We start from the raw sequence: 27,314 nt of genomic DNA, 5'->3' as shown, positions 1-27,314 counted from the left end.
ATCGTAAAAGTTCCCCGCTGAGTGAATTCTTCTTCCACTTGCTTCTTTTTTTGTTTTTTTTTGTTTTTTCTTCCCGTCGAGATGAGAATTTCGCGTGTGTTTTCGCGTCTCGTTAGGCGAGTCTTGACGACGCTTTTAAGAGCGGGCGATCGTGCGTGTACGGTTAAAGAACTCCCGTAAGTTTTCTATATATGGTAGGTGGAGCAGCAGGTAAGCAAGAGGCTGATCCACCGAGCCAGGTTGTCGGTTGGTCCCGCTGTTCGACGTGGCACACACGTAGTAGTACGAACGCACGCTGACGCCGAGACAAGAGACAATGAGCGAATGCCAACAATAGTTCCTCGGAAGGGGTGAGAGTAGATGATACGAATGGGGAGAGGGGTGGAGTATAGAGAAAAAGAGTAGACCCAGGGGCTGGCAAGTGAAACGGGGGTTGGAACGGGACACGAATGATGAGTCCCGAGCGACAGCAGTGCAAGGGGGAAGACAGGAGGACTCGGCACCATTTAACATGTAGCTGAATAGCCATCTGGAAGAATGGTGAAAAGGTCCCTTGGGAATCACCTTGAGATTTCGAGCTCTCCTGGCCCCAGGCTCTCCTCTTCCTTCTCCTCGAGGTCGATAGGACCGCAAGACCTCGCGTTTCTTTTCTTTCAACCCACCACCACCCCCTCCTTACCCTTATCTCTTTGTCATCTTTGCCTTCAGCAATCACATCGCTTGTCAAACGTCATCAGGGATCCAATTGTATTTCACCCTGGATAATCTCACCGGCTTTCCATTTCGTATTCACAAGAATCATCCCCCAGCTCTCTCTCCCATCTTCCGTACAGAAGTTTCCTCGGTCACAACTGTAATACGAAAATCTTACGAATTACCTCACTTTCTCAATAGACCGTCGTCATTGCTTCGCGTGACTATCCAAATTAACTATATATTTAATTTAGTTTATCCTTGCATAGATTCTCACGATGATGGCAATCAATTTCTACGTACTGCACGGGCAACCTAACAAGAGACGAGTGCGAGAATAATGCGATCAGGTGGAACGGAGAATTACGTTGCACTTGAGGAAAACGTTTTATAGCTTCGTTATTCGCAAGCATCTATGCACGCTACTGGAGTATTGTGTCTCATCTTCCTTTAGAATATCGGCTCTTCGGTTTACAGCTACTTGTACTTTAGCCTGCAACTTCAGATGTCTCGTTGACAACGACGAGGTAGACAGAGAGGGAGAATATGTGTTTCGGTGTGTGTGTGTTTGTGTATGTATGTGAGTGAGAGAACGAGCAGTTCAGATTTCACGAAAGTGCCACTCAGGATAGTGTCACTACGTGTCAACTGACACTGCTTTCACTTCAGAACTGTTGACCTTTCACGGAAGATCGACTAGTTAAATAACGCGCGTTTATCATTCGGAATTTCGAAATTCAACTGAAAAAAGTGATATAGAAAAATAGTCGCTGTGAAAAAAAAGCCAATTTTAAGCATCTCCCTTTTTCAACCTGCTGGATATTTCAGCTACTTGAGAATATTCTCAACATTTACCCTCTTTGCCTCTCTCATTGAAATTTGGTTCGCCTCGATAAGCTTAATCCCAATATAATCTTAACCAGATAAAAAAATCACCGCGAAAGGATATCCACCGATATTGAAATATATATTGCTGGATTGAAGAGCGAGATGCAAAAAAAAGTGGAAAAAGTAAGTAATAACCGAAGCCTATTTTGCAAATTTAATGGAAATATTTAGAAATTTAAATGAGTTCGGGGAGTGGTTCTTCCGTTTCTTGTTGTCTTTTTTTGGTCCAAGGTTGCAGAAAAGATCGTAAATTTCGGTATTAATTTGCAATCTGGCCACGAGAGGCAGCTTAACATGCATAATTAAACACTTTAATGCTTCTGGAATATTTCTCTTTGCAAGTGGGATGTCTTGTAATTAAAGCAGGCCTTCGCTTCTATTTTGATGATCGTAAATTATAATGTTCAGTGAGAAGATAGAGGCATAGAGGGCGCTTATATATAAATATAGTCTATAGCTTCATCTGGGATACCGGGCAGGCAAATGAATGCAAAATATTGGGCGATGATTAGAAAGTAGAGCTCGTTAACGCGATCGAATATCAACGCACGGTGAAGGCTGGAGAATCTCGCTACGCTATTCCTGCCGTATCTAATTAAACTAAATCTGCTTTGAACCCTTGGCAAATTGCTTATCTCTGATAAGGAATCGACGAAGCCCCTTCGGCTTTATTTGCCTGAACGCGCGAGGAAACAGACGAAACTCCTCGCATCTTCCCTATCAAAGGTTAAATTAAATTTCGATACTCGTACGTATATATATAGTCGCTGTGGGTGAAATACGTGAAACTATATCGCGCACAGTAGCTATAAGTATCACCCGTTGCTTATATCCACATTGATTTAACGAGATTCCCCGTTTGGAGTGGCAGAGCAGTGGCGCAATGGGAAGTTTACGCGCTTGGTGCTGTCCATTTATTCGATAAGCGCGCAACAGTCCGAGGCGTTGTTGGATTAATTCGTAGTGGAAAGTTTAGTAAAAAGCGAGGAGCGAAAAAGGCCAAATGAAGAAGGGGTTGTTGGGGGGCGCGCGCGAAAGCCAAGGGAAAACAAAGGGAGAAAAAGGGCTCGAGAGAATAAAGAGAGAGGCTGAGGGCAACAACGGTGCACGCGGACTTGGCGCCAATTTTTCCACTGTGCAGGCGTAAATTATTTTACGTCGCCTTTCAACGATTGCTAATGGACTTCTCGCAATCCGGCGCAGGTCAGGATTAATGGCGAGCGATTCATTGGAAATGCCATAAGCGTTTCGGAAACGCGGACAGATGGAACATACGGTTAGAGCTGCAGGAGCTTTTAGCTCGCTTTTGACAATTACAAATGCCCAATGATAAACGCGCATATATCGACCCTGAAGAAATGCTTCGCCTCCGCGATACTTGAAAAATCTTTTATAGCGCCATCGAGAAATTTAATCCGGCGAGAAAATTTGAAAGCGTTCGCTGTATATATATATATATATATATACCCGTCGAATTTTACTTGCTAATCCCGTAGCATCGATATTCCATGGCCGCCGGAGTGGTATATGAATTTAATCCGGAAGTGGATATGGATGTGCGAGCGTGAACGTGATCGTAGTAGACGCGGGGATGTGACCAATGGCGAATGGAACGAAGCTGTTGCATGCTGCAGCTTCTTGATCAATGAGAGTCCAAGACGCTACCGTCGTTCCCATGGTACTTGCACATTAGCTGCATAGGGCTTGTAATGGTTATTCCCAGCGAGCAAATGAGAGAGGGAGAGAGAGAGCTGCGGAAGCTCAGAGAGCATGTATGCGAGGCGCGCGCGGAGAATGGGAGCATCGCTCTGTGTTTCGTCGGAAATAACAGAGGAGCGGAGCCTTTCCAGTGGGCAAGAAGGGGTTAAGTAGCCGATAGAAATGCATAGAGGCGTCGAGTCTGTGTACAAACCCACCGTGTACCCCTCTAGCAATATATATATATATATATATCTAACTATCTACCTGTCTACTCAGACTGCGAAAGCAGCGAATATGTCCCCCGTGCGACTCGTTCCTGCACGCCGCAGCCAACTAAAACATTTTTATTTCAACTCTTTTCCAGCTCCATCGCGGATCCTCGATCGCCGCACCGTGCATGCTGCAGCTGTTACGTTCGACATGTGTATATAAATAACGAAAATATGATAATTATCGCAACGATAGCGCAAATATTTGGCACTGCAGTATAAAATCAACGAGTGGCGTATCGTATCGAGGACTACGGTACAGAATGCATAGATTAAGCGTGTAGCAGTGTATGAGTCATGAAGTGTTTGCCAAGAGAAAACAGCATGGTAGAATAATGACATCGAACGCGCGCTGCTGTATTGGGTCGAGCGTAACGATATCGCTCGCTAATTTTGCGGGGGCAGGCCGCAAATTGAATTAGCCGTAGGATACGGTCCGGCAGACCAAAATTAATAGTTTTGGCTGGGAAGGAAAGGTGCTGGATGGGACAGGATCAGTAGGGACCAACGTCGCTATTACCACTACTATCGGACGCGCTACTCCACTACTATATATATATGTATAGATATACTATATGTATTCCACTGACTGTACACGGTATTGGTTAAATGTACAGCTATATTATAGGTGTACTATATTTGGAGAGCCTGCCGGATGATATATATGAGAGACTCCGCGGCTAGTAGTAATATACCGCTTTGTCAGCCTGTTAAGTATTAATAAAGCTTTTAATCCCACAGCGTGGAGAAACATCAAACGCTTGCGCGGTCTTACGCTATAAATCTGAACGGTAAGCTCGTAAAAGTGCCCCCCGTCCCCCTCTCCCCTTCTCCCACTCTCTTTCTTCCCTTGGGACCGGTTACATTCATTGCAATTCGCCGAACCACTTCTCATTTATAATAATCCCATGTTAGAAAAGAGTCGTCTACGTCGATGTCGGCATATCTGCGATGCAAAACATCGCGTAAAGGCAAATCTCAGCTTGTAAAGCGTATGCGGCCCTCCGACTGTCATTTCAGCGAAGCTATCCAATTTCCATTGAAAGCTTTTTCATTTGCATCGATGGTTTGGATAGCGTTTCTCTTTCCAGTGCGTTTTATCTACAGACTTCATTTCGTTTGATTATACCATTAGTCTGGCGTGCTGCTTCCGAGGAACACGCTACTCCAAGAGTAATTAAGTGAGCCCAAATAAATACTTGCAGGAGCGTTGATACTGTATGTATATATAGTATATATACTATATATATATATATATACGTATAGCGTCACACATAAGCCGCGGTATACAGATTGGTGCAATAACATATAGAGTCAAATTGTCGCGTATCTCGTTCTATTTGCGGAATTACCAGAGAGCCCGTATTTTTTCTTCACTTTTTTTTCCGTGTCAACCGTTGAGTAATACGAATTGGTTTTGCAATGGCTCGATTGGTACAAAGCGTAGCCGCGCTGTTCAATCTTGGAAGCATTTAAAGATAATATTAGCTGCAAATTTATTTTGCTCGGTAGGAGTGCTTTGACAAAGGCTATTCTCAGTGAGTGCATTAATGACTCCGGATGCAGGTTGCAAGGAGCAAGTAAAGCACTCGTCCCAGAGCCGTTGGAAAGTGTTTATCGCCGGATTAGCAATTCTATTGCCGGCATATCTTTCTCTCAACAGGGAAGGGCAGGCAGACTTAATGGAAAAGATTGTCTTTCTTCTTCCGAGACTCTGCGCACTGCACGGTGGAAGAGGTTCGTGGGGTGGAGGGGGGAGAACGTCGAAAGTTCGTTCTCTCCAAGGCTATTCAGCTTCGCTCTCTCTCACCTTTTATTCTTTCTTCTTTAATTTTTTTTATTATTCCGCTCGCTGCTCAACACCCTTATCTTCCCGGCCTAGGAAACTATCCCATTCTCCATCGGTCCCTCCTTTTTTCTATCTATCCACCTGGTAGCTCGGTCCTTCCGCGCCGAAGCGCCATTTCTATCGCTGCCACTGGCAAAGAGAATCCAGTGTCGAGGTAACGGGAAATTAATCTCGAGGACCTTTTATTCGACGAAGAAACTCTATGGTCCTATACGTACCTGCGTGTTACGCTCCATTTAATCCCATGACCAAACTTGTATCAATTATCCTCCATCTTCTTGCCATCGCTTTTTTTCTCCCTTGTCTTTTCTGTACACCCGTGCACCTATATATACCTAGTGTATATATATATATATATATAGTATACCAAACCGGTGGTATTAGAGAATCGCTCGAATTAAAGTTGAAAGTCTAGCATCCGTTCCCCCGATAAAACCACTTCCCTGATTAATTCATCCGGAATTTGCAATGAAATAACGCGCAGCGAGCTCCTCCTCTCAATTTTATTACATATTATAAAATTACCGAATGAAGTATCCATTTGGTATAATGATTTGCTATTTACGCGTGTCCCGAATAAAGCATAATTCCGCTCCGGAGAGCGACACGAGGGGCTCTTCCACTCTTCTCCCGGAGAGATTTTATCAATTATACGCAATTCCGAGTTGGGTTAGGCTAAATCGCACGGATAAACTGCGACATTTCCAGTGTAACGTTTCGAGCTTTGGGAGGGTATGCTTCTTAATGGTCGAGGGAGGAGGGTGGGCAGTGAAAAAAATTGGCGTTTACGCGCCAAGGTCTTAGGACCAGGGCTTAGGCTGGGAAGAGATAAAAGCAATGGAGGGGGGGGGGGAGGGGAGCGCGCGGCAACGGCGGCGAAGAAATAGAATCCTCTGGATAATCCATCGAAAAAAGGACAAGGCCTTCCTCCATTGGCTGTTCCGGTGACGCTTAAGCGTTTGTTTTCTCTCGATTGCTATCGAATCGAGGTGGAAACGATATTTGTCGCCGGCACCGCCCACTGAAAAAGAAACTTTCCTTCTTCGCCGCTGGAGCACGACTTTTTCTACCGTTCGGCTGGCGGCGTTTCGCTTCGCTAACCACGCTAGAAAAGAAACCAGGATTTCCCGGCGAAAGAGGTTACGAAGACCTCCTCCCCCGGTGCTATTATACCGCCGCGCCGCCCTTCCTAGCTCAACAGTTTTCGCATCCACGTTTATCGCAATCGCGCAAAGTGACCGCCGAGATCCTCTCTTAAATTTAATCATCGATATACGATCAACCGCGGCCAACAAACGGCACAAACCTTGCTCATCCTCTCGACTCGATGGACTTTCGCTTTGGATGATTGTTTGTCCACGGAGATAAAAGCGCAGAAAGGGAGGAGAGTGAAATATATATATATTGAATCATCGATGTATTACGGCAATAATAATAAGTCTTCCGTTTCTCGAGCTACACGGAGCTATAAGGAAAACATGGGTTCTCTTGGCAAAAGATATTGTCAAGAAGCGAAAAGGTATTCGAGTGGATATAATAATTCACGCTTGGTCAGACGACATAGAAAAGAGAGAGGGTGAGGGCGAGGGGGGGGGGGGGGGGGGGGCACGAGGGAAAGAAACCGACGAGCGTTTGCTCGGTGCACACAGCTACCTCCCATTCCTTTAAGAATCGTCACACTTCGCCTTTAAGCCTGATGCTTCCACGCATTGACTCCGGTAAATTCTAGATAATCCCTGGCGAACTTTGAAAAAGAAACTCCGTGGGAAATGGTGGTGGTGGTTTCGGGGGAGTGAAACTTCACGCGCCGCTCTGCTGGTCGTCTAAGTCAAACTGTTTGCGGAATCAATTGGAGCAATTTCACGAATATCCCGACGAAAAGCCGCAGTGCCATTGGTTGATAATCGTGGGGGTGGATCGGTGTCGATGCATAATCGTTGTACGCGTATAGATATACTGCACACACGCTTTCAAGATAAAGGTATGTGCGGGGGAGAAGCTGGCTGCAGCAATAAGTTTCTGTGTAGTGGTTGGGGTGGTATGGGAGGGGGGAGGGGGTACGTCGACACCTACATTAGCGCTTACAGCGACATCATGGTCATCTGGCGGAGAGCAAGGGAACGGACGACATACCTCAATACCAAGGAGGAAAGAGACTCGTGTGTGTGTGTGTGTCGAGGTCCACCAGCAGGAGTCCCAAGCTCCTCCCGTACGTGTATTTCGCGGCCTGAATAGCCGTGCTCCGTTGGTATGTTCCTGGCTCACAGCCAGAACCGGTAACTACCGGTACTACCACATTAATAGAGTTTTATTGTTATTTACTGTGACAACGGGGCGTTATTAACGAGAGACCTGCACCATTGCTACCTCCTGGACAGTGACGGAATTATTGGATCCGTCCAACTTGCCGCGCGGTTCCCTCCTGCACTTCCAACTTATAAACTGCTAACGGGAAAACGTTCAATCTGGCTTCCCTACCAAAACAACAAAGCTATATATACATATATATGTGGAGGGCTACACCATGCAGTAGCAGAGGAACACGCGAGAGTTATCTGCTGGTAGTCCGCCGATTCCGTGACTGTGTGTCCGCAATGGCGCTCCAATTATCTTCTATTACCATCATATTCATTTCATTTATCGCACGGCTACTACCAATTGTTCTCGTCCATCCAGTTTGTTTCGATCGCACAATGGATACCGCGCTCACGCTGATAGAAGATTTTTCTCGCCAAGCTTTTTTTTATGTTCCGCACTTGATATTCATTGGATTTTTACTTGAATTTACATACATCCTCGTGACGCCGCGCGTTAAGTGCACGATTTTCCCGCAACTCGATATTTCATTGAGTTATAAGCGTCAGGGTCATTAGGTAGTACCCGTGTACCTGTGTAATAAAAATTGATGTCTCGTGATTCGAGAGCGGCGTGAAGAAAATCGTGGTCGTTAATAATTTGACGATTATTATATAGCTGGTAAATTTGTATATCGCGTATATAGTATAGGTATAGATGAGATGCATGGGAATAAAATCGGTATTCGATGGTCGTCGATCTCGAAGATTGGAGAATTAGACGAATCGGAGGTTACACGGGCACTTTAAGTCGTTAGCCTGCACGCGCCATTTACCCTGATATGTAGGAATACGCGTATTATAGCCAGAGTTGGAAATTTCCCTACAGCCCAACTGGCAGACTCCGCACAAGCCCTCGGTATACTCGCGCCATTTCAACCACCCCCAGGCGTCGCCAACTATTCCACCCACAGTCAGAAGCCTCCGTCGCCGCATAATATCCGCTCTGTTTCGACGTACATTTCTCAGAAAAGTTTTCCAACTCCGAGCGGAACATATATAGGATGATGAAGAAATCACTTTAAAAATACTTGCGAAGAAACATTGCCCGCGGAAAATTTTTCAATAACAATCGTTTTCTCGGATGGCTGGCTTTCCCCTGGCTTGGATAAACTCTAGCCGACGGGAGATTGAACGTTATTAAAATGTAACCGATCGATATGGGAAGATAGCGCGTCGATAACGATAATCATGGACTGGAAGCTTCGGGACATTCATCTCGAAGCTCCGAGCCCCGTTTCCAATTTCCCGATCAGTCACCATAAAGTATGAGTCGAACAAGGTGCTGGTGAGCGAGGAAAAAGCGTAGAATTAGGTGGGGGTCCGTCACGTCATCGAGACTTTACGGAGCACGTAAAAAGGTAATAAATTTAACTCTGGAGAGGCCTTCCTTCGTTCTTTCTTGCCTCCGATGCTCAGTGGAGAATGCGCGATCATCAACGAGAGTTTGGCAGGAGTCCCCAGTCAACGAGAGTATCGATCAAAAATTTTACGATGTCCCCTGTGTCCTTGCTCCCCCCCCCCCCCCCTCCCCCTTTCCATCTTTTTTCTCCTCCAGTATCTTCGCTATAAAGCAAAGATTCAACGACTTTTCCAATTATTGTCAATTATCCAGTATAGAGAAAAATGCGCCACTTTTATAATTTCAGATGTCATATAGCTACATGTACCAATGGGAGAGAAAGATTTTTGCATCTATTGGCTGCGGATAAGTAGCTTTATTGATATTTCAGGCTGTGGGTTGTGTGTGCGGTTTAAACTATTTTGCTGCAAGCGTTGTACACGCATACACACGCTCACATATATATATATATATATAAACTAACGCATATATACTCGGAAATGCAAACGGTGCGTTGGCTGCCTGCTTTATCCATTTTCACTTCCCGAGCGAAACTATTTAAAGCCTGTCAACGGCACGACAATAGACCTTATATAGGCCTATGCTAAAACATTTATCAAGCATACGTGCAACTATTATTACAAATGATTATTACGTTTGCCCCCACACTGCACTCTATCCAAATGTTCTCCATAAATTTCGATAAATTGACTGCGATAATAACTCGAGTCTTTATTGTTTCAGAATTTCAGCTCCATTTCAAGTAGTCGCCGTTACTTTGATCCTGGCTGGTACCATTTCGGCTCTCATCGGTCATTGCTATTCCGATCACAGAACGCTGGTAGCTTGCGGCCTTTTTCTTCTCGGCGGTGAGTTAACCGAACAATCGATAAATCATCTCGGTACAAAAATCTTATATATATTCGAACTACTTTGAACGTTTAGAAGCAAATACCAAGTTTTTCCATGAAGCGAAGAACGAGAGAGGCAAGGAAATTAGTGTTACATGTGTTTGTGTGTGTATATATTTATATATACGTATAGAAATAAATTTAAGGACTGGAAGATCGAGAAAGGTACATACATATATATATATATATATATATATATATATAAATAGTGAAGGTACAGTACACACACGCTATATATGAGGTATCGATTGGAACTAGGATTTGATCGTTTAACTCGAAGCAAGCTGTGTCGCTGATGAATGGGCATCGGAAGAAAAATAAGGCAAAGGTGGCGATTAAAAGGAGAGACTTTTTCAGCACGTGAGGAGTAAGGAAAAGAAGCGGGAGAAATATGAAGGCAGCAGAGGCAGCTGTAGGGGGTTGAAAGGGGTGGGGGTGGAGGTAAAAAGAAAAAGTATAGGCTGGAGGGATGGAGAGTGACTTTGGAGGTGGCGACGGGACGTTTGCAAGCTGTTCACGTAGCAGCTCTGGCTGTTGTGCTGTATCTGCAGTCTCTCTCTCCCCTTCTCTCTCTCTCTCTCTCTCTCTCTCTCTCTCTCCTGGAGTTTTGCGGGAAACCAACAATGTGTTGGCTGATCCACGCCGTCGAGTTTTGATCTTGCGAGTTAGTTGGGGAACAGTCATGACCTCCGCGCACAGGACTTAAGGTTCGACTTCAAATATTGGCCATACATATGGAGACTGTTGGGCAGCAGCTAGTGGAAGAACGGCGCGCAGTAACGGCATCAGACGTAGAGGGGTAGATAGAGCGATCCCCCTCTGTCCGCGTCAGCCCGAACAATGCTCGAGCTCTGGCAGGGACAATGGATGCTCGTGAAGTCGCAAGTCCACTCATCCTTGGCCAGCCACTTTATGCCGCGCAGAGTCGTACGGCGAGCTCGGGAAAGCCATAGAGCCCTGAAAATGACCAGTAACCGGCCAAGAAGATCCAGAATTAATCGGAGAACACAGCCACTCCAAATCCGTCCCTAATGCCATCGTTGCGGTCCACTTCAATCGAATCCAGAATGCGCAATGAGGGGATTTACTTCCGTCAACGTACGTCTCCTCCAATCTTTAAGATTTTCCTTTTAACTCGGCGGCCTCGCATGCCCATGCAAAACCAACTCCGACTGCTTATTTCTTCCAACCCTTATACTTTATAGCTTTACACGCTATTGCGTGACCATTCGCTCGGAGATTGCCGCTGTTTACGATATTTAAGCGGAGAAATTGGGTTCCCCCCCCCCCCACGCGCTCTTTCTTTTTTCCCTTTCTCTCTCTCTCTCTTTATATCCCTCTTTTTACGAAAAGCACCGTGAGCAAAAAACTGGCCGAGTATCGATCAACGGATTTGCGAAGCGACGACGCAGCGACTGCCTCAATTCGTTCTATAATGAAATGGCTCGATTAAAAATCAGTCCGATCGTGTAGCTGCTCACTCGGAAATGACGTCACTTTAGACAAACCTCGACTACCGAGCAAGCAATTCAGCCGTCCCTATTGCCGGGCTTGTAATTAAGGATCGATCCTGAATTGAGTAAAGCATCATCTCCATCCTTTTAAACGCATTCAAATATCTCAACAGTTTTCCGATTCGTACTTGAAATCAATTTCTCGAATTATAGTCTCATTGTCTTTTTAAATTATTCTTCAAATCTTTCCACACAATGGCCGTGCTAACTTTTCAATAATGGATTTATAATTTTTCTCGCATTTCCATCGATTTCATATACGTATTTCCCTGATATTTCGAGATGCTTTGTATTCTCTCCTCGCTGCTACATTGAATTTAGCAAATCGCAAAGCTATACAAGATATATATATATGTGTGTGTGGGTGTGCGTGTTGTGTGCGAGTATGGAGAGGAGTAGGATATGTGGCTTCCCTTGTCTTTCCTTTTAAGAAAACCGACACGTTCAGCTGTACCGGCTAAACGAATAAGGAGCTGAGTATTCGTTAATTCACCAGGGAGGATTCAAATAGATAAATTCGTAAAAGGTTTCCATGTGGATTACCCCAACTCAATTCTTCCAATCACTCAAATTTATCCTACTCTTTGTCTCCCCCCCCCCTCCCTCTCTACCTCCTTATATTTTACCTGTTTATTCTAGCAAAAATGCGATAAAAAGCTTCTATATACATGTACATATATATGTACGTATATATAAGGAGCGCCTCGCAGCGAGCTTGAGAGAATTAACCGAATTATTGTCAAGGTAAACACGTTCTGTTTCACGTGGAAGAAAGCCCGCCCTTCGACTCGGCTTTTAGCCAAGTACACGCAATTTCATGCATCAATTTTCGATAAACAAATTTGTATTCCTAAGTGCTATGGTAAATGAATAAATCAGCGAACAAAGTATGTTATATATAAACATTGCGAGTGCGGCAAAGAGTGGTGGTGGGTCCGTATATATATATATATATATATAGTACAGTGGTGAACAAACAAGAGCAGGAGTGGTGATGCTGGCATGGCAGCCGGATAGGCAGAAATAACAAGATAGGTTTTTTTTGCACGATTTATTTTACTAGAGTGGCAGATCGTAAAATAGGATGCAATAAGGTCTTTTCCTTCTGGCTAAAATGTTTCAGTGAAGCAGAAAGAAGAAGATGGAGGAGGAGGGGTGAGTTGGGGTGGGTGGGGGAGGAGAAATGGAAGAAAGGAGGAACGGATCCCCTCGTGGGTAGCGATCTGATCCTTTAGCTTCTCTCGAGGCTGGGTCAAAAGGTACGCTAACTCTGAAAGCACCGGAACTCAGAAGTGCTCCACCTAAGGCTTGTAATTACGTGTCCGAGCAGTGAACGCAGAGGTCTCTCTGGCAAGAGGGAAAAGATGGACACGGCAGATATCGCTAGGAGGACGAGAGTGCAGCATCCGGTTAAGATGGGGGCATAGAGCCTCTCTGATTTATATCGAGCTTACCACGCCGATCTCCGGGCTTTCGAAGGTTTACATTGCACCTACCAGAAAGCTCTTTTACCTCAGCGAGATGCTGAGAAAACAGATGATTGCCAGCAAAGGATAACGCTATATATATATATATATCTATGTATATAGCGCGCAGCTTATAATTCCTTCATTTTTGTCGCAACCAGTGCGAGCGTAATGTACAATATACGTACATGTAGTATCTACAATATATTATACATATAGCTATATAGGTTCTCGAATATAACCGTGTATGGGTAAATTAAGCGATGTAGCGAAGAGGCGTATTCGAGACTCGAACAATTCTGGATAAAACCGCAAGCGATATATGTAAGTAATGGAAGCTCGATATTTGACTATGGGACTTTGAGACGATGGAGCTTCTGGCAATTTTGTGTACCTATTCCGGCGTACCGAAAAGATCCCTCGCTGGAAAGATCAAAAGCAGCCTTGAGAAAAAAGAAGAAAGTATATATAGAGGTAGGATAAGAAGAAAAAGAAGAAGAAATAGGAAGGAAGAGGTATGCAATACAGGGTCGATTTCCTCGACCCCAATAATGCGAGCCATGGACCAATCGCTTTTAGGTTGCACGAACGAGCCTCGTGCAATATATTATCCAGGAATCTCGATAGCAAAGACGCTACACACTTTAAATCGATAGCCAACCCGTCAACATCATTCTTGCTAGCCGTTTTTATTGCTGGCCAAAATCTTTATATATATATATATATACATTTTTCGCTGCTGTTACTCGCAATGTACATGTATATATATATATATATATATATATACAGTATAAGTGCGGAATAGAATGAGTATGTGTCTAATAGTTTCATCATTATTATGGTACCTGGCGAAACACTCGCAATGAATTTTTTAATACGCCATTAAAAAGTAGAGAAGCTGAAAGAAGGAGAGAAAGATGGCTTAATAAATGCTTAAAAAGCCCTGATTTGCAGATTACTCATGCATAAATTGCATGGCGCCTGTCGAGCTAAGAATAAACTGCATTTCTTGCTCGCTTTGCTGACAAAGGGGTAGGCGAGCAACAATTAGCATTAACGGAGCGGAAGACGCGAGATGAGTCTGTATTACGAAAATAATAGCCGAAAGTGCAACAATTAGCCGTGCGTCGTCGGCGGCAGTCCCCGAGCCTCGGCACGTCTGCGTTAATTATTGTCATAGCTCAAGCGTGTCGGGCGTTACCATAACTTCTCTATAAAATCTGATTACAAAATGTAACGCGTGGAAATTCTGGCATTCATCAGCGAGCGAGCGGACGAGCGAGTCGGCGAGAAACTTTTTTCACTCAAGATTTTACAAGTGCATTGGAGATGGATTCACGCAAAAACACGCACTAATCCTTTTAATCACAATTTAACGAAAGTTAAGCTCGGCTTGTTCATTGTGAAATGGATGGAGCGAGGCTCCCTCAAAGCTGGAATGAGTCTGACATTTAGCCGCAAGGCGTTTCATCGCATTAACAATTAATCCTGAAATTAGTCTCTTATTCTCGCTTCTTCCTTACCCGGACGTCCTGGCCTGAATTCACAAATTTCTCCCAGCAACCTGAGCGAGACAGAATCCAACAACGGACAAACGAGGGAAATTATCTGCAACAGCTGAAGTAATAGCATTTAACTGCGCCAAACGCGAGGGAGGAGGTGGGCGGGAGGTGAGGATTGTGTTGGAAAGCGTGGAAATATAAATTGTTGGGGCATAGTTGTAATTGTTTCGCGCGAGACTGAGAAGCACGGCATGAATCACTGTGCGGCCCTTTCCCATTGCTCTCCGAGCCCACCACCACCTTAAATGCTCCTTCAAGGCTATATATATACATATACTATACTCTATAATATATATGGCTGAGCGCGTTAGCGTGTTTGTCCAGCGTTAGCATACACGCTATTTCTTCGACGGGAAATCTACCCCAGATCCAGCAAAGAACCCGTAGAAATTTCTGCGACGTGCATTTATTGCCAATAATGCTGAACGAGGGACCTAATAAATTCTCTACCCCGCGCTTTAATAATTAACTTTTGCATATACGAACCTCTACGACGAATCCTTGCTTTTGTAATGACTTCATTTGCATTAATGATACCTCCACCTTTATTCACGAAATTTCTCTACTTGTGTAAGTTTTAATTAACGAATGCGCAGGCATAAAGAAGTATATACGCGCGTCCTGATAGAGTTTCGGCTTTGGAGAATATCATTTGCGTTATGCTGCCGGATATAGATTACTTCTAATCACGATGGGAGATCGATGTGTTTATAGGTACATACACCAACTTGTTCTCGTCACTCGTATCAATTGAACGACTTGATAAGTCGTTACATTTAAGGTGTGTCAACCTAATTGATCGACCGTTCGCCACAAACTATACTTATTTGCCTTGCTTGATTTTCACTTATAGGTATGTATATAGCTAAGATTAATCTGAAAATGCCAGTGTATTCTAATTAATTATGATTCGTCGTTGCGAATGGATTGAATCGAATTTTCGTTTCAACTGTAAATATACGCTTGCATTTGTTTTACAATGTTGTTTAATATTTATTCAGCCCGGATTTTAATTTTTCCCATTTTATACAAATACATTGTAGACTTTGGCATACTTCATAGGGCGATATTATGTATTTGTTGTTAACTCACGTTTAATTCTGTTAGTTGTATTTTCCTCATAAGCTCGTTATGCATCATAGTAAATGAGTGTAAGTAGTCAGGAGTTTGTGTGTAAGTCGGGGTTAATGTACCAAGGAGTGCATTATAGAGTGCTTACGAAGAAAGCTAAACTCTATCATTGTAAGGCAACATTATTATTATGCTTCACATATTACATGGGCACAAATTTATGAGATATTTCATACAAATTCCTCTCGTTATGATTTATATCATTATATGGTGAGTTTTGTTGCTAATATTTTGTCAGTATCTGCAGTATTTATTAGAATAAGGAAAAAATATAATGTAGCTTGCATTTTATTTCAGTTTTTATATATATTTATGCGCCGAGGGTGTTCATTGCATAATTCCATCACTGGCTGAGAAATTATTGCATAAGTCTCTGGAGATATCTTAATTAAGTCACTAAGAGGAGGTCACAACTTAAGTAACCATGCGAAACCACTAAAGATTGTAATAATAAGTGCGGCATGGCCCACTCCAAGACGCTGTGTATGACCTTAATAAACCCGAAACCGCTCTCTCGAGATTTTCGAACTCTTCTTCGGGTTTTCTCAGAGGCCAAAACTTGCTAAAAAAACACGATTAAATATACTCGGGCGTTTTTTCTTTTTTTTATATATATATAGATATATGTATAGTCTGACCTTAAATTCTTAAGAAATTCTCTTGAAACTTTTACGAATCGAACGGTATATCGCAAATATGGGATAATCGATTACGTTGTTTAACAAGGAATAATATTTTAGGAATTAATAGTATTTGAGATTGTGTTTATACACAAGAATATAGATTTTTGAATATTTTATGCGGAATAAAATTAACTACCGATAATTATGTGCTAACGAACGAATAATTAAATAATACCATAAACTCATATATGGATTATTATGCCGGCAGTCCAGATAAGCGATAATATATTTCTGAAATCATTAATATAATTTCCAATGTTTTATCATAAAATAAAAATACCAGACACCTAAAGTGCCCTTGTTTGGCACATTACTAAACGTTTCAATGTCCCGAATCATCATACCATAACTCATTATTTTCATTTCGATCTACATTCATAGATATAAAGTCTGAGCTGTAGTATACGTGTATTAAAGTATAATAAACATGTTTGTTTGACAATAAAAGCTTCGTTCGGTAACACGTACCTAATTATATTCCAATTTACTTTATAATTACATTATCGAGTATTGGATAAAATTTGCAGGCGATAATCCAAGCTAACGAAAAATGTTAATAATAGGAAAAAAAGTTTGATAACATTAAAAATAATATAAAATCGTAAAATACACACGAATAAATGTCTTTACGATGGAAAAGAAGAAAGCTACGACGTTTTAATAATAACGTTTTAATTCAAACAAAAATCTATGATTATGCTGCGGAGAAAGAGCCTAGATTATAGCTGGCAGATAGGAGTTTGACGATGGCGGAGTAGATTGTAGGAAAAAAATAGCGAGAATGCCTTCACGAGTTTTCTAGTCGTTTCAAGCGAAGCTTTTTAAAGCTCTTCCTACATTATTTCATTCTTCACTATCCCTTCGAGGCCCCTTTCGCTCCACTGCGCATTCCTTTTAGCGATTTCATCCCCCTCGACCGCGACGGACGACCTCCGTTTGCGTTTCACGTTCTCTCCCCTTTCTTTCTTCTTTCCTCTATTTTCTTCTTCCATCTTTCACATTCCACCCTCTTGCTTTGGACGCGTTTCCACTTTTCTCTCCCGTTGCTCCACGAAAACCGCTAAGATGCCTTCGCGAATCCTCGAAAAAGTAGTTACCTCCACGAGCTATTTTGCCAATCGAAATACACTCCACTGTATTACAAGTGCAAAACCAAACGAATGCTATATACTATATATATATATATATATATAGGTTGGAATTACAAGTGAAACGCTCCTCTCCGCGCTCTGCTAAGAAAAAAAAGATTAGAGGCTATCTGCACGCTGCGCGTATTCTGCAAAAACTGTTCGTCCTTTTGGACGAGTGGCGAGGCGAGGTGCAAGTAGGTACAACGCCAATTAAAATTCCATATCTCGTACTCTGATACGTTACAAAAAAAATGTCGAAACAGCAACTGTGCAAATCCTGCAAGAGAGCTCCATGAAGGATTACTCGTGGGGCTTTCATTAAGCTAAAAATTGCTTTCAAAATCAGTTGATTCGACTCGTGGATTTTTTACCGTCAAGCACGTGGAGAAAAGAGAAGAGAGATGGAGATAATGATATTACGTTGAAAGTGTTTTACTAAAATGTGTATATATACATGTCTTTATCTATGACAAAGAGAGCTAGGGTTTCGCAGTTCCATTTGTGAAATGAAAAATATTCGGCATGTTTTTTGCAATGCGATGTTTCGCGAGTAGAATTAAGGGTTAAACTGTAGAATTTTAAAATAGCACGCGATAAGAGGGGTAGTAATCGAGCGTGAGTCAAGTCGACTGAAGCGGTTTATCCCCCGTGAGAACGATTTCGAAATCCGTTACGAAATTGCTCCGCGTTGATACGGCGTTGGCGAATTGGTGGAAGATTTCGAGAGAGGGAGAGAGAGAGAGAGAGAGAGAGAGAGAGTGTGTGTGGGAGGTTGAGAGAGAGGGGGGGGGGGTGAAGGTAGTCTGGCATTGGGACGGGAGAAGGGGGATTTAGCCGGAGGTTGCGCACTTGAAAAGTACGGAATTTTATCGCGAACCCATAGACAAGCCGAACGAGCTGGGTGCTATCTACCCCTTCTTCTTTTATTTTTACTTTTCCCTTCTTTTTCTTGGACGAAGCTTCTCGAGAACAGGCGTCCTTCCCCGCGAAAAAGAATGTTCAATTATGCAAAAGTACTCGCGAAACTTTCGTCGGATGCCTGGCTCCACTCGAGACCTCTTCCTTCCCTCTCTATATAACTGGTTTCGCCAACTTTAAATTAATATTCGAAGCCAAACATTGTAAATCAACAGTCTCAAATTCGCGAATCCTTTTTTTCACCCTGACTTTTATCCCCGGATTTCATATCGATTGTGAACTTTGACTCGAGCTCTGCCAAGGATAATTCTGGCTTCAGTTTTATCGTTAAAGCGGCATAAATTAGAGGCTGCAGCAATTTGGGTTAATATTTGCAATGTAACCGAGCTAAACCATTGAATTTGCTTGGCTCTTATTTTTCCTTTCTCAAGAGCAGCAAGAATCATGTATATACACATGCACATATATATGTAGATAGTATATGATAAAAGTAAGTAGAGAGAGATGTACGTTACGTACGAGTGGAGTTATGTGTGCGAGAATGGAAATCGTAATCCAAAGATGCGGTAAGTTGAAGTATGCCGGGAAAGAGGCGATTTTCACGCATGAATGCGCGAAATGATCTTTTTGCAGCCCTGAACGGTAGGATTACAGGGATTATACCCGCCAGCTTCTTCGAGGGAGAGCATAGGATCCTAAGTACACTAAGAACACGATAGCTTCTCTCGGCTGCGTCAGTTCGCGCGTCATCTGCTCAAATCTGACTTCGCCCTTGGATAATCCGTCGAGTAAGTCGATACTGTTGCTGGGATCGTGCGAAATGGAAATCAAAATGAAGGAATACCGGAGAAAAGGGGCGTCGAGAGAAATTCGGAGAAATTGCGAGTGAGTATAATAAAGTGAGTAGAAAAATGAAGGAGAGAAAGAGAGTGAAAGCTGAAGAGGAGTGGATGGCACAATGAAAAAAATAGAAATCAAGGACGGTAAAGAGAACGAGATGGAGGGAGGGTGCGAGGGATGGAGAGAGGAGGAGAAGGAAAGTCGATGAACGAAAGCAGGGAGGTTGGTACGCAGTAATATCGAGTTTGCCAATAGTCAAACTGATGTGAAAAGAGGGAGGGGAGCGGAGAGATGAAAAAAATAGAGGGGGAGAGACCTCTGGATTGAACATTTTAATAAAAGCCACCCGCGGTTTTGTCGTCGACCTCAACGAGCAAGACGATGAAGTTTCCTCGGGCTAGAAAGACATCCACAAGGTAGGGTGTAGATGGTTACGCCAGTGGCGTCAAACTGAATGGACCAAAGGGACCGCTCGCTGACGTTTTATGCTCTTCCGCGAGAAATCTTCAACCACGCTCTATTGCGAAACACTTGAAAACAACTTTAGAAGCTAATCTAATTCCGTCGACTGACGAAACTTTAAAAATTGCCCACGTATACAATTAGCGATATATACGTAATGCGTGGAGTATAATTTGAGAGGGAAAAGGGAAAAATCTCTGGTTTAATATTTAAATGGCTCCTCAATCTCTTTAACGTGCAACGTCTCGAATATATTCAACGTATATATAAATCATATATATGTGTGTGTATGTATGAATGTGAATGATGTGTGTATATCATAAGTAGGGAAAAAGATTAGTAAGAATTTACAGGTGGCTTTTGCATGGCTGGGCAGCAATTTTGATCGAAGGAAGCAACAAGGCAACACAGCAGCTTTTAGCTTATCAGATGCGAAGCTTTACATTTGTGAATGCGAGGCATTGAAAAAATTTGCGAGAAATGAGAAAGAGTGAGAGAGAGAGAGAAAAGTTGCGTCGCGTGGAATGTACCGCAGGGCATTAGCGAAATTTTAGTAGTCGTGGAATCTCGAGCAAAGCTTGTGCAGCAGACTGCGAGTTGGCGGAGATGAGCTTCCTATGCTAAGCAGCGCTTTTTCCCATCCGCGAGCGACCGCATCGATCACACCGTAGCTTTTTCGGCGGCTAGCGCGGCTTTATTAAAACGAGCCAACACCGTAAAAACCTCGCTACGCGGCTACTTTTGGCAGTTTGTCAACAGACCCCGGCTCTCTTCCCACCGAGCTACCTCTCAAGTACCAAAGAGCTTGCACCACAAAGCACACGCTCAAGCTTAATGTATTCAGCGTTTCGACGGAAAATAAACTACGACAAGGATCAAAGAACCTTCCTACCGAGTATATAAATACATCGCGATTGATCACTCGGAACGAATATTATTCATTTGATTCTTTATTATCTATATCGCGTATATATACATATATATATTCGATTACCCACCTTTCTCGCCGGACCGTAATAAAGATTACGGGAATTTAAGATTTCAGCAAATGGAATTGCAAGAAATGTTTCGATTTTGTCAAGGAGCTTTACTGCAAAAAGTTATTCCGATAGACGTCAAATCCCATGTGGTTTTTGCGTACCAGCGTTGGAGAGCTGGGTGATTTATTGATAGATTCGCTGACGTATGGCATTGGGCTTGCTTGAACGCTATCCACTGAAGCGTCCTTCCAGCAAAAAGAGTCCCGAGGGATAGCCGCCGCGATGCAGGAAGGCGTTTCATTTGCAGCGTCCGGCAGGCTGTCGTCGTTTTTCGACTTCTATCGCCAGAAAGACGATATGATGACGAAGAAAGTGCAAAAATCGAGCAAAGTGACGTGGTGCGATCCCCATAATTCTCTCACTCGCCTATCGCTGCTCCACGGAAAAACGCGAGCACTCTCTTCTTCTCTTCGTCTCTCGCTTGCTTGCCACTAATGCAAGCTCACTAACAATAAGCTCAAACTTCAACGTAATCATAACTCTCGAGAGAGTTTTCGTTACTGCCAAGTAATAGCAGGAATATCGTCGTCGTACTTTCATTATTAACTTGCCTAAGAGATCGGCTTCTGACAAACTTTCCTCATTTGGTGAGATCTTCAAACGTCGTTACCACTAAAAATAATTAAGCGAAAACCTCATCGAATGGATATTATAATGCTCCTTTTTCCACGAGTCAGCTTCCCTTAATTATAATCTAAGAAATTTTGCAAAACAGAATGGAGTAGCCTGTACACATCCCTGGCTGTTTTATTCATCGGACTGATTTTTTAATCGGTCACCCGTAATTTCTATTATGGCCTCAAAGTTTGGCTCGATCGAGAGCCGAAGTTTGAAGCACCAACGTTGCGCTAAAAGATTCAAGTGTTTCTACTTGAGCAATAACGAAATGGCCATTATTTTACGAGCTGCTAAAAAACTGGAAGAAAAGAGAGAAGATCGGAATAGTTGGTGGGGGAAAGGGGGAGGGGGTTGAAGGGGGTGCAGGCTTACAAACTTTTGACGTTTACTACTGCCGAGAACTATCATGCTGCATTTACGGATGACTAGAGGCGGAAATCATAATACGACTCTTCAGCAGCGATCATACTGCAGAAGTATCCAGGGAGTGCTCCTACATTTATATATATATATATATATAACTCTGCGCGAAGGAGGATGCAGCTTGGCACGCGTGGACGCTATACGGACACGAGAGATTTACGCGTATTACTTTCCAGGAACCTGCTTTTGAATATCAAGCACATACCCCCTGTGCTCGAGTATACCGATGAGACCTTTATTAAGTTGCCCGAACTACTTGATAAATTTCATCCCTCCCCCTCTCTCCCCCTCTCTTATTTTCGGATAGAAAATAACCAAACGAACAATTCACTCCCTGTTCGTCGTGGAATTTGTAAATTGAATGCTTCTTCGTCCCAATTGATAATTAGAAATATAAAGGTACTATTAATTGTTCATATACACAAACAATTCTCAGGAAAATATGAAAATGTTTTGGAGGATGGCAGAGATCGTTTGTTGAGATCGTTCGCAGGAATATGCAGAGGGTGTTAGGGTACAGGGCAAGGGTGGAGGGAAGGAGGGGAGATTTACGTGTATTACTCGTTGCGAAGGTGGTTTTGAATATCAAAAACGTGCTGGTTGCTGGATACCCAGCTACATTTTCGAGAGCTGCCCGACCAACAGGAAGGGATGAGTGCTGGCCGTGCCACTTCTATCCTTCTTCCAGTAAGCGAGCCAGCATTTTCATCCCTAAATCACAATATCTCGACACTTACACCCGACGCTGACTACATATATCGTCCGGACCTCCGACAGTCGCTCGACAAGAGTTTCGCCGAGCTACCACGCTGAAATAGCCTCGAAACACCGTGAGACCTTCGCCGCCCTTTCTTCGTTCTCCCCTTTCCCCTCCCGCTCCCCGTTCCTTGCTGCTTTTAGCCAATGCTCATCCAGTCTTCCGCTTCAACTCTGCGAAACCGACCATGAAATCTTTCCCAAACTTTGCCTAGCAAATAGAAAAATGGAGAATTATGAGAGGGAGTTGTTCAATCTGGCGTGTCGCGGCTACATTATAAATAATGCATAAATTATTACCCGTGAAAGATCTATCGATTCGTGTATAATATATATATATATATATATATATATATATATATATATATATAGTATTATAAATTATTAAACAGATCGACAGTCGAATTTCATCGTGACCAAAAATAGTCCGGTACTTTTCTCCTTTCCTTCGACGTTTCACGCTATATATAGTCACAACGTTTGCGGCGTTATACGCGGTACGTATGTAGAGAGGAAGAGACGATATAGACCGGAGGGTGAGGAACGAATGAAATCAATCTCGGAGATTTCGTAGGAGTCGAACGCCAAGAGGAAAGTGGTAGAACAATATTTTATTTCTCGCAATATCTCTTGTCTCGAGGGTAGTGGGCCAACGAGGAAAATGTAAGCAGAGCGTTGAACATGTCGAGAAGAACTTCGACTAGATACGTCAAGAAACTTAAAATGGAAAGTTGACAACCTGCGGCAGTAGACACTTCGCTTCTGTCACGTGCAATTTGAATAGCAACACTGTTCTCTTCCCTTCTCTCTTCTTCGTTTTCCCCATCCACCGAGCCAGCAGCTCGCGTCATTTCAGTCAGCGCCGACTTGCTATTCTTTCCAACTTTATTCAAATGGCAACAATGTCTTGTCGCCCTATCCATCGACTGCCATACTTTCCAACTTGATTTCTTCCTACTATGGGAGAATCGCTCGTTCTTCCCTCAACAAATTTCACGGGTCTCTGTCAACGGGCCAACTTAAAAAAAAAAAAAAAAGATGAAAATGAAAAAGAGCAGTGATCTCGTGTCCACATAGTGGAAGAGCGACGACTAGGTTTTCTACTTTGGAGCGTGGGCAGTGACATTTTTCGAATATATATAATTATATACGCGTTAAGTCGGAGAAGGTATAAATATGCGATATATAAGCGGAGCACAGCTGTGCGGAAGGCTGAAAATGTGAGGTGCGTGTGGAGTATTTTTGGGGGAAGATGAAGTGACTTTTCCATATAAGGCAGTTCTGTCAAAGCGCTGCTTCCGTCCATGGAAGGGGGCGAGAGCACTTTGTCTGCGAAACCCTTCCGGCGATAATCGTTCCTCTATTTACTCATGGCAACCTTTCGTCCGTTCATCCTGGGACGGCTTCAAGTGCTTGTCGACACCAGTCTTCCCCTAAGGGCGAGAGCACGTCAGCTCTCTAACCAAGCGTAAGACCTCGACACTACCATCACAGTGTACCCACTTCTTCGATGGGGTCGCTCCAAATTGGCTGACAGTCTTTAAATTACCTTTTGATTAAATTCGTCGTCGACCCAGGCCATCAAGATGATGAACGACGAGGACCGCTGATTCGCCTTTCCATACACGTTCGCTTAATGATCATTTTAGATTTTATCATAGCTACACCCAAAATCAACAAACCCCTTGGTAGGTACATGCCTCCAGGTTTGATTAAACCAAATTCTTATGTACCTATATATATATCTATTTGCACATGGATATATACATATGAATGTATATGTACGCCACTCTCTTTCTCTCTCTCTCTCTCTCTCTGCAGGAGACTTTTTTCCCACGGATATCTGCACAAAGTCTATTTGCATGATGTCGAGGAAATCTTTAAACTCGAGGCTATTCCTAGAGTGCTTACCAGTTGAATCTAAGGTAGAAAATCTCCCCACAGGACTATTCCTGTATTCGTAGATTTCGGAATGCGACAGTGCTCCCCTGTTGCGGTTCAATTCTGTGTTCCCGAGTCCTTTTGCGGTCTTGCCTAGACCTATACGAGGCTTCACTGCTGTAGCGTTATCAAGCTTGCAAAAGCTCCGCTACTTTTCTAAATATTCTAGGGTTGAATTAACATACGGATACAATAAGAAACAAAGGTTAATTGAATTTTCTAGCAGCTTTTTGTCCAAGGCTATATATATATTCCTGTTTTTCATTATAACTGCACAGGTAGAGCGGCCCGTGCGTAGACCATTTCCAATGCTTCGCTAGCGATAACTTGCACCAATTGATATTCATTTAGGAACCACATTTTGTAACAATTTATTAATTGAAATAAGTAAATAGAGGTACACGAGTGAAGCTATGAAACTTTCCCAATTAAAAGCTCGCCCCGATAATTGCTTCGAAATGAATCCTGCGCGTATCGCAGTAATCTTTTCAAGGACAAACGAATGCTGATTGCTGCTAAAATATTAATAAACCGTACCAATGTTATCTGTATATTATCTTTCACAAAGACCACTTGAAAACTGTGAATGACTCGAAAGAATTAAACGCAGGAAATATTAATCGCTGTACGTTCGTTATGAAAGTTATTATTATTTGAAAGGAGGTATATATAGTTCTCTGGTACGAGCAATAAGTCTATATCGTTCTGAGATCGGAATCGAGTTAACATCTGTATAATAATTGAGAATGGTATAGACTTAATCAATATCGTTTAATATCGCTTAATTACGAGCGCGGCGTATACGCTCTTTCACAATTAAGCTGGAGAGCGTTTATTAGGAACTTGGCGAATTCGAAAGCGCGCAACGAACAAGAGCAGCAACGTCCTCCGGGAGTATTTATTAGTAATGGAAACACAATCAGCGTTTTCCAGCGGAAACCTGCAGCTGCATTATTTAAGGTTACAGCAACATAGCATATATTATAACAATAGAAACGCTTTTCATTAAAATTATGGAGACTATGCGCGAAGATTCCTGATACAGTTTGCCGCACGATGCCTATAACGTATATATATATATATATATATGCGCGTGTATATACTATAGTATAACTGCCATGAAGTTTTTCAGTGGAAAAGTGATAAAGCGGCGGTGAGTCGTTAAACAGCAATTTAGGTACGGTACGTCAACGTCCGATAAATTTACGTATAATGGCAGGAGAATTGCAAGATTGTGTAAGGTTTCCAACACAGGTAATACAATTTAGTTAAATAGCGGAAGAAATTTGCTCGGCTGCCAAGCATGCAGCTCGATAAAGCCGGACTTCCCTCCGCAAGCATATTTGTGGTATACTATCGTATTCCGCAGTTTTTGCGCGCACTTCTTGGCCACGGCAAAATTTCAATGTCATCCAATTAAGGGCGTCCTGTCCTTTCATAAACTTTCCACCCTCCCGGAGAGTTCCGAGTTGGAGGCAGCCGAGCCGACAAACCCCCGGGGAGCCGGCAGAAATATGATCAAAACGTTTTCCCCAGGATTGTATTCAGCGATAATTTATGTCCCATATGCCGTTAAGGTGTTATACTCCATCCACCTATATTACAGCCTAAGCCGAAGCGATGCCCAAGATCGTTCCAGCTTCCGGCGACCGAGTCTGACGTCTGGAACGCGCCAGAAAATTTTCAATATATCGAAATGCTTTTTGGGCCAAGCATCGAACGATAAATTTTCACTTCGTTCCAAGATCGATACGAATCGTTCGAACCGAGCACAATTCGCACTCGCCACATACACACATATAGATGTACGTGTACTCTGTACACAGTGATGCACACACGTAACGTATAACGATAGGTATATCTACTGCGCTATCTTCCATATGTGTGTGCGCGTGTGTATGTGTGTGTATAGGTAGGATTTTTCTATCCTTGTCGAAATTCCCACTCCCTCCCTTCCATCGGGCCAAAAAAGGAATCACGTGCCCCGATAACGTTCGGGCTTCTTCCTATTTCGTCTCACAGACATCGGGAAAGCTGCACGTAAAACACACTAGCCAATTTTTCCACGGTACCCTCGTGCTTTGTTCCTCGACCAAATATCCTTTTAAAGCGGGCGCCTAAGCAATGCGCGAGAACAAATTTCAGCTTTTTCAACCTATCCTCCTATACGTATGTATATCGTATAAGCATAGCTATACGCTTTACTCCCTGATGAAATTGCCTGGCGAACGATTTTTTCTATCGAAATAACGCGTAAAACGCTGCCGCTCCTCCCCATTTCGCGCTTTACAAGAAAATGGGAATTCTAGAGAAAAAAAAACAGCTTGTTAACAAAAGGTTTTATCGCTCAATAACCAACAATACTGTTGGCACGGGTAAACTGATCGAGAGATGGGAGTAAATTCGTTAGAAATGAAAAATTGACGGTTGCAGTATTTTCAGTAAATGAAGTGTCGAGGTTAAATAAAAGCCACCTTTGGGAAAGAGGATCCTTGTTGAATCGCAGGGCAAATAGTTGGGGCGGGAGAAAATTGAGGTTGAGTTCGGGAGATATTCATGGCGAGACTGGTCGATGGAAAAACAGGGTTGGGAAAATTCGGGAATCGAGTTAGTCGTGGGACAATGAACGGCGCACATTTGATAAAGCGTGTCCTCTGCTGTAAAGGGATGGGATAGGGGTGGGCTAGCTCGATCGGGGCGCGAATGAAATCAGTCAGGCAGATTTGCGATCGTGCAGCAGACCCGGTTAAGTTCTACCTTGGACCACGGATAATGGTGTTTGAGCGATGTTATTTCAGGCCCAAAGCAGCTGGTTCACGGACG

The 27,314-nt window shown here is 43.1% G+C and overlaps 1 protein-coding gene across 5 annotated transcripts in view; it reads left to right on the top strand.

Annotated features, from left to right (window-relative positions):
* LOC136774122 (uncharacterized) overlaps positions 1-27,314 on the top strand; it is a 101,317-nt gene that overhangs the window by 60,703 nt on the left and 13,300 nt on the right. For all 5 annotated transcript variants that reach the window (XM_066728229.1, XM_066728230.1, XM_066728231.1 and 2 more), the window contains one exon: positions 9,841-9,965. In XM_066728229.1, the coding sequence (XP_066584326.1) occupies positions 9,841-9,965 (125 nt within the window). The remainder of the gene's footprint in view (positions 1-9,840; positions 9,966-27,314) is intronic.

Source organism: Prorops nasuta, unplaced genomic scaffold, assembly GCF_024137725.1.
Source record: "Prorops nasuta isolate Cenicafe-Biocafe unplaced genomic scaffold, Cenicafe_Pnas_1.2 PNAS00006, whole genome shotgun sequence".
NCBI lineage: Eukaryota > Metazoa > Arthropoda > Insecta > Hymenoptera > Bethylidae > Prorops > Prorops nasuta.
The sequence above is the reverse complement of the archived record's forward strand: the minus strand, read 5'-3'. Positions and strand labels throughout refer to the sequence as shown.